The 11,209-nt window shown below is 42.4% G+C and overlaps 1 protein-coding gene and 1 pseudogene across 3 annotated transcripts in view; one reads left to right on the top strand and one right to left on the bottom strand.

Moving 5' to 3' along the window:
• Window positions 1-11,209, bottom strand: part of SLC13A3 (solute carrier family 13 (sodium-dependent dicarboxylate transporter), member 3) — a 136,058-nt gene that overhangs the window by 73,412 nt on the left and 51,437 nt on the right. The window contains exons 2-3 of one of the 3 annotated variants that reach the window (XM_006839221.1): window positions 8,213-8,478; window positions 6,477-6,640 (exon numbers count right to left, since the gene is read on the bottom strand). In XM_006839221.1, coding sequence (XP_006839284.1) covers window positions 6,477-6,640; window positions 8,213-8,478 — 430 coding nt within the window. Of the gene's footprint in view, window positions 1-6,476; window positions 6,641-8,212; window positions 8,482-11,209 lie in introns of those variants that run through there. The other 2 variants (XM_006839223.1, XM_006839222.1) reach the window with 2 other exon arrangements.
• Window positions 1,171-1,657, top strand: LOC102827468 (annotated as a pseudogene).

The following is an 11,209-nucleotide window of genomic DNA, read 5'->3' as shown; positions in this document are numbered from 1 at the left end:
CTTCGCTTTCAGCAAGTAAGGTTGTATTATCTGCATATCACAGGTTGTTAATGAGTCTTCCTCCAAACCTGATACCACATTTTTCTTCATATAATTCAGCTTCTTGAATTATTTGCTCAGCACACAGATTGAAAAAGTATGGTGAAAGAATACAATCCTGGTACACACTTTTCCTAATTTAAACCATTCAGTGTCCCCTTATTCTGTTCAAACGACTGCCTCTTGATCTATGTACAGGTTCTTCATGAGCACAAGTAAGAGTTCTGGAATACTCATTCTCTGTCGTGTTGTTCAATAGCTTGTCATGATCCATAAGAGTTGAATGCCTTTATGCGTCAATAAAGCACAGGGAAACATTTTTCTGGTATTTTCTGCTTTCAGCCAAAATCTATCTGTTAACAGTACAGTTAACTGACAGATGCGTGATGGAGAATAAGCTAGGTGAAGACTATAGACTTTGAAGTCAGTTGGCTTGGATACATGCTTCCAGGGCTTGAACGACATAATGGGTGTCGCTGAATTATACATAAAACTGGCAAATACTTAGTTACGAATGTTTTGTATATAGTACAAAATCCCAAAGGCCCTGTTTTCAAACTGTATGACCTTGGGGCTACTTTATCTTTTTTTTTTTTTTAACTTCCTTCTCAATAGGCGCTTTGGTAGTGTAGTGGTTACGAATCAGGCTGCAAGCTGCAAGGTCAGCAGTTCGAAACTACCAGCTGTTCCATGGGAGAAAGATGAGGCTTTCTGCTCCCGTAAAGATTTACAGACTTGGAAACCCTATGCAGGGTCACTATGAGTCGGAACTGACTCCATGGCACATAACAACAACAAATGGAGTCCTGGTGTGGCGCTGTGGGTTAATGCGCCAGACTGCAAAGCCGTTTGTACTGCAAGGTCGGTGGTTCAAGCTCACCAGCTGCTTCTTGGGGACCCTATGCAGGGTCGCAGTGGCACTTGACAACAACAACAAATAAAGCCAAGGAGCTCTGGCGGTGTGGTAGATCAAGCACTGGGTGGGCTGCTAACCTCAAGTTCAATGGTTCAAACCCACCAGATGCTCCTCGCCAGAAAGATTAGGCTCTCTGCTCCCATAAAGAGTTACAGTCTTGAACGTATCGCTGATATTGCTGAAAATGCTTAGAAAGCGTTTGAACCACTTAAACCATGTCCAAAATGTTTAAGCTGTCCGAACTATATGAGGAGAGCAATAATCTGCAGATGGATGTGATGACCAGCGAGAGTGACCTTCTGCAGATGGACGTAGGCAGTGGGAACCGGGAGCCATCCCTGAGCCCCTCCTGCCTCCGGGTCCCACCACTGCTTGAGTCCAGCCGTGGCTAGCAGCTGGGCCAGGTCGCGGGAGGGAGAGGACGAAGGCAAGGAATTTGATGATGCAAGGACAACTATGACTATTCCAAAGAGGAGCAGCTCAGCGGGGCGGCTACAGGGTCTCCGCGGCCCTGGGAGAAGCCAACAAGATGTTCCTGAGAACATCTAGAGCCAAAGAAGCAGCCCTAGATGGCGGCTTCCAGATGTATTATGAGAAGACCCCATTTGATCAGCTAGCTTTATTGAAGAGCTCTTTTCCCTCATGGTTGTCAACCGTCTGACAGGAGAACTCGGCTGTGATGAGATTATTGATCAACAGTAAGGTCAGGGCTGTTAAAAGAGGAGAAAGCTACTTGAGGAGAGACTCACACACTATTATTTGCGGGGTTCATACGAAATAGTTCTATGCCAATGGAAAACTTGATCTTCAAAAAAAATTTGTTTTAGTTTGTTTTGCAGAATCGAATAGGACAGTGATTACATAATTGTGAGAAAGAAAGACAATCCTTAAAAAAGAAAAAGGATCAGAGGACTGTGGAAATTGGTTTCTAAGCGTGTCCTGAAACACCCAGGTCTTATTTTCCTGGCATTGGGGGATTGCTTGTTCCTATCTGCCTTGCTGTGAAGGATGGTTTTGCAAGAACAAGGCATGATCAAGACAGTCTGCTAATAGAAGAACCCACTGATAATTTATGTGATGAGAAAAAATCACGAACATGCCCAATTCAGGATATCTGAATTATCTGGACTGGCAGTCTATTGAGAAAACTTTGGAAATTCTGGTTTTGTGATCTATTCAAGTCATAATTATCAAAAGTATTAGTATAACAAAAGTTTAGCTTTCATCAGTTTTTCAAAAGGACAAAACAAAAAAAAGAAGCATATGCCTCATGCAGTATCTTTATATGTGTTTCCAAGAGTTTCTGAAGTTTTGTTTATATGTGTTGTTTTGATTAGAATTCGAGAAAATCCATGTTGTGAGCGTTTTAGAAAGTGAAAGATTAAGGCCCCCTTAATTAAAACCTTTAGATGTTATTACGTTTTGTGAAAGTACAAAGAAAATATTTCAAAATACTCTGACACTAGAGAAGACTTCTGTTTTGCTCTTCTGTTTTTCACTTATGTGACAGGAGAAAGATCCCAGATGAACTTCATATTGTATGAATTGTTGGTGAACGTTGTCATGTAAAAGGAAAGTTGTACATCTTTAAAAGGCTGTGAATAATTAAGCTATCAACTTGGTTACGGTTTTCAACCTGCCCAGAAATCCACCTCAGTATCTGACATTTCCTTTCCTGTTCTCCTCCTCTAAATTAAACTTGTTATTTTTATGCACCAGCTGCTTCTGTGTAAAAAAAAAAAGAATTACAGTCTTGGAAACCCAGAGGAGCAGGTCCACTCTGTGACAGGGGGTCACTATGAGTCAGAACTGACTGAAGGGCAGTAGGTTACATGAGGCCAGTATGCCACTTCACTTGGATGGCAGGCTCTCAGAAAAGTCCATGCCTGAATGAGTACTCAATTATCATCAGCCTTTGTCATTACTCAGAAGTTTGGGTTGAAATGGAGGAAGAGGTGTGGAGTTCCAGCTGCTGGCTGACACCCTGGGGTGACTGTGAAGCAGTTTTCTTGGAACCCCAATGTTGGGAAAACGGTATGAAAACCAGTGAAGCCGAGCTTAGAGCATGGGCTCTACAAACTACAGCCTGCAGGCCAAGTCCCATGTTCCACTTGTTTTTATACTGCCTGCCAGCTATGAATGTTGTTATTGTTAAGTGCCGTCGAGTCGGTTCCGACCCATAGCGACCCTGTACAGGGTTTCCGAGGGTATAAATCTTTACGGGAGTAGAAAGCCTCATCTTTCTCCCGTGGAGCAGCTGGTAGTTTCGAACCGCTGACCTTAAGGTTCGCAGCCCAATTCGTAACCACTACGCTACCAGAGCAATTTCAATAGATATGAAAAGTAAGGAGTTCTGGTGGCATAGTGGTTAAATGCGTGGCTGCTAACTGAAACGTCAGTGGTTCAAACCAAGCAGACATTCCCTAAGAGGAATATGTGGCAGTCGATTCCTGGTGTAGCACTGTAGGATCAGCACTGGACTGTGAACCACAAGGTCAGCAGTTCAAACCCACCAGCCATTCTCGGAACCCCTATACAGGATCACTGTGTGTCAGAGCCAACTCGATGGCACACAACAACAGCGTATTTACTTCAATGCATATCTGAAATTATAGGAAGTTGAGTGAATGGGACACTTTAGTCCTGACACATTAGCATTATTTGTAGCATAAGACCCCTCTTTTGTTTTACTTATTTTATCCCCTTGTATCCCATTTCCCACACCCATCTTTCCTATAAAACCTTTCTGATGGATTTCAAGTGTAGTTTTCCATCTTTTTATGTTCTTACAACATGTTTTGTTATTTGTCTGTGTTTTACAATTTATATAATGTCCTGATGTGGCACTGTGGGTGAATGCACTGACTGCAAGGTCAGTTTGAATCACAAAGTTGGTGGTTCAAGCTCATCAGCCACTCCTTGGAAACCCTATAGAGTTTTTATAAGTCAGAACCAACTCGATGGCTTTTAACAACAACATAATAATTTTGTTCTATATTTCATATCGGAGTTTTCTCCCTATCCCAATTATATTTTATATGTAACTATGTGATCAGCTCAATGTAAAGAAAACAAAAGTCCTCACCACTGGACCAATCAACAACATTCTTATCAACGGAGAAAAGATTGAAGTTGTCAAAGACTTCATTCATCTTGGATCAACTATCAACACTCACGGAAGCAGCAGTCAAGAGATCAAACGACGTATTGCATTAGGCAAATCTGCTGCACAGGAACTTTTTAAAGTATTGAAGAGCAGAGATGTCAGCTTGAGGACTAAGGTGCGCCTGACCCAAGCCATGGTGTTTTCAATAACCTCATATGCATGCGAAAGCTGGACAGTGAATAAGGAAAACCATAGAATTGATAGGTTTGAGTTGTGGTGTTGGAGGAGAATATTGAAAGTGCCATGGGCTGCCAAAAGAACCAATAGATCCGTTTTGGAAGAAGTGTAGCCAGAGTGCTCCTTGGAGGCCAAGATGGCCAAACTTCATCTTTCATACTTCGGACATATTGTCAAGAGGGACCAGTCACTGGAGAAGGATATCATGTTTGGTAAGGTGGAGGGTCAGAGAAAAAGAGGATGACCCCCAGTGAGATGGATTGGCCAAGTGGCAGCATCAATGGACTCAAGCGTGGCAACAGTAATGAGGTTGGCTCAGGATCGGGCAGTGGTTCGTTCTGCTGTGCATAAGGTCGCTATGAGTAGGTACTGACTCAATGGCACCTAACAACAACAACAACAATATGATCAGTACTGGGCTTCAAACTACAAAGTCAGCAGTTCAAATCCACCTGCTGCTCCTCGGAAACCCTATACAGGGTCACTATGAATTGGAACCAACTCGACGGCACTAAACTACAGCAACATACAGTTATCCTTTCCTCCTAAAAATAGTAGAGCATTCAGTGGTGGGTTGTTGTTGTTGTGAAGTGCCGTCCAGTCAGTTCCAACTCATAGCGACCCTGTAATAAGGTTTCCAAGGAGCGGAAACTTTGTGATTCAAGCCAACCTTGCAATCCAGTGTTTTATCCTACAGTGCCGTACCAGGACTCCCAATGGTGGGTAGCTATCACATTTTATTTACCTCTTTACTCCACCATATAAGATGAGGCTATCTGCTCCCATAAAGATTTATAGTCTGAGAATTCCTATGTTGTTGTTAAGTGCTGTCGAGTTGGTTCTGACCCAGAACAACACTGTATAGGGTTTCCAAGGAGCAGCTGGTGAATTTGAACCCCCGACCTTGCAGTTGAGTGCTTATCCTGCGGCACCACACCAGGACTCTTCAGAAACTCTATGAGCAGTTTTATTTTGTCCTTTAGGTTTGCGTTACATCGGCATTGACTCAATAGTAGTAGGTTTAGTATATAGTAAGCAATCAAAGGAGCTCTGGTAGCATAGTGGTTACGAATCGGGCTGTGAACCACAAGGACAGCAGTTCGAAACTACGAGCTGTTCCGTGGGAGAAAGATGAGGTGTTCTGCTCCTGTAAAGATTTTCAGCCTCAGAAATCCTGCACAGGGTCACTATGAGTCGGAACGGACTCCACAGTACTTAACAATAACAGCAAGCACTTAATAAATGTGAATTTTTTTAAAAAGCAAGATACTATGTTTGACTTATCCGGTTCTCATTTGCTACTACTATTATTAAAACCCTAGCCACCATACCCCACTGCTTCTTCCAGCATGAGACCAGAAGAACTAGATGGTGCCTAGTTGTCATCGCCAAATGTTTCACTTGGGGACATAAGAGATGGATCCTGATAGAGGAAAAAAAAAAATGTGGACCAGAGTTCAAATCCCTAAATAATCCAGACTTACTGGAGCTGTTGAGGGTGGAAGGATCCCTGAGATTTATCGCCCTAGGGTACTTTTCAAACCATGATACAAAACTATCCTCTGGAAGGCATCTTTAAACAAAACAGTAGTAAGGAATGTCACCTTAAGTGTTGTGTTTTAGAAAATATATAACTAGATGACATCAGAAGGAAAACAATAACTCTAGAGCCCAGATGAGAAGTTCGGGGCTGTGAGTTCAAATTAATGGTGGTGAAACTATTCAAGCAGAAATCAGGAGGAAGTGATGTGAAGAAAGTGACCGATTTCACTGGACAACATGTGTAGAAACTGTACAATGGAAGCATGTTTTGACGTGTATATTTTCACCAAAAATGAAATTAAACTGAAAAATAAAAATACTCGGCACAATTTGTACCATTCCTTCAGATAAAGTAATCTGATACCCAGCTGTTGTCTTGAGATCTTAGGATGGGCCACAAATCTTTCTAGGTCATCTTAGTCCAATTTTTGAAGCGCCAGACTTTCCGTTTCAATCACACTTAATAAAATGAAGCTTATATAAGGGGAAAAAAAAACACTTGGCACACAGTAGGTGTGTTCAGTCCATGGGCATTGTCTTTGCCCACCCTGATAGAATCTGGACATCCGACTCCCCCACCCCTATCCCCAACCCCATACTGGTGGAGGCGGCCCCTGGCCCTTTGCAGAGCCTCACCTGCATTCTCGTCACTCTCCCTGCTGAGGTCTTTCCGAGCCTCCTTCTGGCCAAAGAGACTCTTGAGGATGGCATTGGCGATGGGCAACATCATGGCTGTGGAAGCGGTGTTACTCAGCCACATGGACAGGAGAGAAGTGGTCAACATCATCCCTAGTATGAGTCTGGGCAATAGAGCAGGTTAGCGACAGATGCATCACCTCAGGATTCACGTTGTCCTCCCTAAGGGATCCAGCCCACTTGTTTTATCATGTTTAATTTTATCACAATGTTTTGTTGTCTTGTACAGTGTTTGCTTGGAGAGCCAGAGAGGTGAAGTTACTGGCAGAGCTAGGGCCAAATCTACTTACCAGGCTTATTGTATAGGCAAGGAACCATGACTCAGTGTGTTCAAATGAACTGACCACAGATATACCCAAGGTAATACAGTTTCAATGATACCCCAAACCTGACATTTCCCTTCCCTTATCCCCAAATCCTTAATACCTCCCATTTCAAATTAAAGCTAGTTCAAGGTGGCACGAGAGTCTTGGTGTGGCACAGTAGGATGAACACTGGACTGCTAACCTCAAGGTCAGAGGTTCAAAACCACCAGCTGCTCCTCAGAAACCTTATACGCTACCAGGGCTGCTATGAGTGTAAGTTAACTCGACAGCACTTAACAACAACACTGAACAACACCAAGACTCTTCTCCATCTCTCTCCCCAGACAGCCTCCTAAGCTTTTTTGCCCCACTTCCTGCTTCTACTCCCATGCAAGTACTCCCTACAGACAGACAGCACTGAGCTTCTCACACGAACCCCAAAGTGCCCTGGACTCATCTGTCTCCCTGCTTGATGTCTTCCCACTAATGGGCATCCATTTTATAATCTAATTTTTACATTGAACTCATTCATTCACCTAGAATTTACTTAGATGCATAGTATGGGAGTGTGGTGGTTCTGTAAGATAAACACGGGACCGAGAACCACAAAGTTGGAGGGTTGAGCCCACCAGCTGCTATCCAGGAGAAAGATGAGGCTTTCTGCTTTTGCAAAGATTTACAGCCTCAGAAATCCTCTAACGGGTTGCTATGAGTCAGAACCAACTTGACGGGACTTAATAACAACAACAAATAGTATGAAGGGAGCCATGGTGGTGCAGTGGGTTAAGCAAGGGTGGTGGAAATTAGACTGTCGGTTCCTGTAAAGATTTATAGTCTCAGAAACCCAACTGAAGAAACCCTACTTTGTCTTACTGGGTCAGTAAGAATTAGAATCGTCTTGACACCAGTGGACTTAAAGTATGAAGTAAGAGCTAAATGGAGTTTCCCCCACAAAGAATAAACTAATTGCCAACACCCACAGTAATTATAAGGAGCTCTGGTAGCGCAGTGGTTATGAATCGGGCTGCGAACCTTAAGGTCAGCAGTTCGAAACTACCAGCTGTTCCGCAGGAGAAAGATGAGGCTTTCTGCTCCCGTAAAGATTTACAGCCTCGGAAATCCTGTACAGGGTTGCTATGAGTTGGAACCGACTCCACAGCACATAACAACAACAACTGTATGTATATACACTCTTCCTTTCCCCACTGATTTGGATTTCTTCAGGGGCCCTGGTGGCACAATGGTTAAGCGCTCAGCTGCTAACCAAAAGTTCAGTTGATCTACAAAAGCAAGATTATGGCAATCTACTGCCATAAAGATTACAACCTTGGAAATTTATGGGGTTTCTTTCTATAAGGCTGGACACGTTACCTGGCTGGCTGGATCCCAACAAACATCAGGACCTTGAGGGCGATTCTCCGGTGTAGATTCCACTCTTCAATGGCACTAGCCATGATCAGACCGCTGAGGAACAGGAAGTTGGTGTCCATGAAGTACTGGGAGCAGACTTTGTTGGATGGCAGGATGCCCATGAAGGGGAAAAAGATGATGGGCAACAGGGCCGTCACTGAGATGGGCAGGGCCTCCACACACCAGTACACCACCATGAGCAAGATGACAAACAAGCAGCGGCCTTCCTGCAGAGGGGGAGATGCATGCAGATGGGTGAGTAGAGCTTGGGATGGCCAAGCAGGAAGGAGTCCAGCCTGGGGGAGGGGGCATCAAGGCAGGTTTCTCAAGGAAGCATTAGTGTATGTAAGAGTCCAAGGCTTTGATTGTGAGAGGTGGCATCACCTTTCTGACTCTTCCTTTGCCACACAGTAAATGGAGCTAGTATCACTGCCCACTTCATAGGACTATTGGAAGATTAAATGAAACAACCCATCAACAGAAGTAGACCATAGAAGGCGAGTGGGGAAATGAGGCAGAGAAGAGGAAGACAATACAAAGTGCAGCTAGTCCATGACTTACAACAACGTTCCATGCTGATAACTCGGTTGCATGTCAGTTCTGACATAAATTGGCCCTAAGTCGAATACTGCATTTTTCATAAATAACATATCCACACAAACACCACGCACAAGCATATATAACACACATACCACACTTCAGTGTTGTTGTTAGATGCTGTGGAGTTGGTTCCAACTCTTATGCAAAACAGAATGAAATTCTGCCCAGTCCTGCGACAATCTCATAATCATTCTTATGCTTAAGCCCGTGGTTGCTGCCACGGTGTCAATTCATCTTGTTGGAGGTCTCCCTCTTTTCCCCTGACCTTTCATGTTACCAAGTAATGACCAGTCTCCAGAGACTGGTAGAGACTCATCTCTACTGATATTATGTCTGAAGTATGAGATTCGAAGTCTGGTCCTTTTGACTTCTAAGGAGCATTCTGGCTATACTCCTTCCAACACAGATATGTTTGCTCTTTTGGCAGTCCATAGTATTTTAAATATTCTTCCCCAACACCATAAATCAAATGCATCAATTTTTCTATGGTCTTTCTTATTCATTGGCCAACTTTCACATGCATATGAGGCAAGTGAACATACCATGGCTTGGGTCAGGTGCATTTTAGTCCTCAAACTGACATCTTTTCTCTTCAACACTTTAAGAGGTTTTGTGCAGCAGATTGCCTCTTGCAATACATTGTTGGATTTCTTGACTGCTTGCATGAGTGTTGATTGTGAATCCAAGCAAAATGAAGTCTCTGACAACTTCAATCTTTTCTCCATTTATCAAGATGGTATTTACTGATCTAGTGGTGAGGATTTTTGTTTTCTTTACATTGAGGTGCAACTCATAGCAAAAGCTGTGCTTTTTATCTTAATCAAAATACTTATTTTAAGTCCTCTTTGATTTCAGCAAGCAAAGTTGTATCATCTGCATATTGTAGGTTGTTAATGAGTCTTCCTCCAATTCTGAAGCCACATTTTTCTTCATATAATCCAGCTTCTGGGATTATTTGTTCAGTGTACAGATTAAATAAATATGGTGAAAAAACACAACCCTGGCTCACACCTTTTCTTATTTTAAACAATTCACCATCTGTTCAAACGAAGGCCTCTTGATCTATATACAGGTTCTTTGTGAAGAAATGAATTGTTTCAAACACTCATTCTCCATAACATTGTCCATAACAGATTATGATCCACACAATCAAAAGTCTTTGCATAGTCAATAAAGCACAGGTAAGCATCTTTCTAGTATTCTCTACTTTCAGCCAAGATCCATCTGATATTAGTAGTGATATCCCTCATTCCACATCCACATCTAAATCTGGCTTGAACCTCCTGCAGTTCCCTGTCAATGTACTGTTGCAGACATTTTTTAATTGTCTTCAGCTTCAATCTGAACTTGCATATAAGTAATTGATGGTCTGTTTCACGTCTGGCCTGGGCCTTGTTTTGACCAATTATATGGAGCTTTCCTAACATCTCTTTCCACGGATGTCGTCAATTTGATTTCTATGTATTCCATCTGATGAGGTTTGTGTGTATAGCTGTCTTTTATGTTGTTTTAAAAAAGGTATTTGCAATGAATACATCTTTGTTTTTGCAAAATAGTATCCTGTGATTTCCAGCATCATTTCTATCACCAAGGCCATATTTTCCAACTACTGGTCTTTCCTTTTTGTTTCCAACCTTTGCATTTCACTCACCAGTAATTATTAATACATCTTGATTGCATGTTTCATCATGAAGAAGTTGGTAGAAGTCGTCAATTTCATCATCACTGGCTTTAAAGGTTGGTGTGTAAATTTGAATAATAGTAGCATTAACTGGTATTTCTTGTAGATGTATGGATATTATCCTATCACAGACAGCATTATACTTCATGATAAATCTTGAAATGTTCAATTTGTTATTTTCAGCATAGTAAACCATGTACTATCAGGTTCAAAATGGCCAATACCAGTCCATTTCAGCTCACTGATGCCTAGGACACAGATGGTTATGCGTTCTATTTCTTTTTTGACAACTTCCAATTTTCCTAGATTCATACTTTATACATTCCCTGTTTTGATTATTAATGGATGTTTGCAGCTGTTTCTTCTCATTTTGAGTTGTGCCCCATCAGCTTTACTCCATTCGTGTCATCACAGTCAACTCTACTTTGAGGAGGCTGCTCTCTCCCAGTCATATTTTGAGTGCCTTCCAACCTGACGGGCTCATCTTCCAGCACTGTATCTGACAATATTCTGGTGCTTTTCAACATGCTTCAACATTCAGTATTCTGGGGCTATTTGACAGTGTTCCGCTGCTATTCATAAGGTTTTCCGTGATTAAACATTCAGAAGTTGTTTGCCTTTCCTTCTTCCTAGTCTGTCTTAGTCTGGAAGTTCAGCTGAAACCTGTCCACTGTGGA

Source organism: Chrysochloris asiatica, unplaced genomic scaffold, assembly GCF_000296735.1.
Source record: "Chrysochloris asiatica unplaced genomic scaffold, ChrAsi1.0 scaffold00023, whole genome shotgun sequence".
NCBI lineage: Eukaryota > Metazoa > Chordata > Mammalia > Afrosoricida > Chrysochloridae > Chrysochloris > Chrysochloris asiatica.
This window is presented reverse-complemented; position numbering and strand designations above follow the sequence as displayed.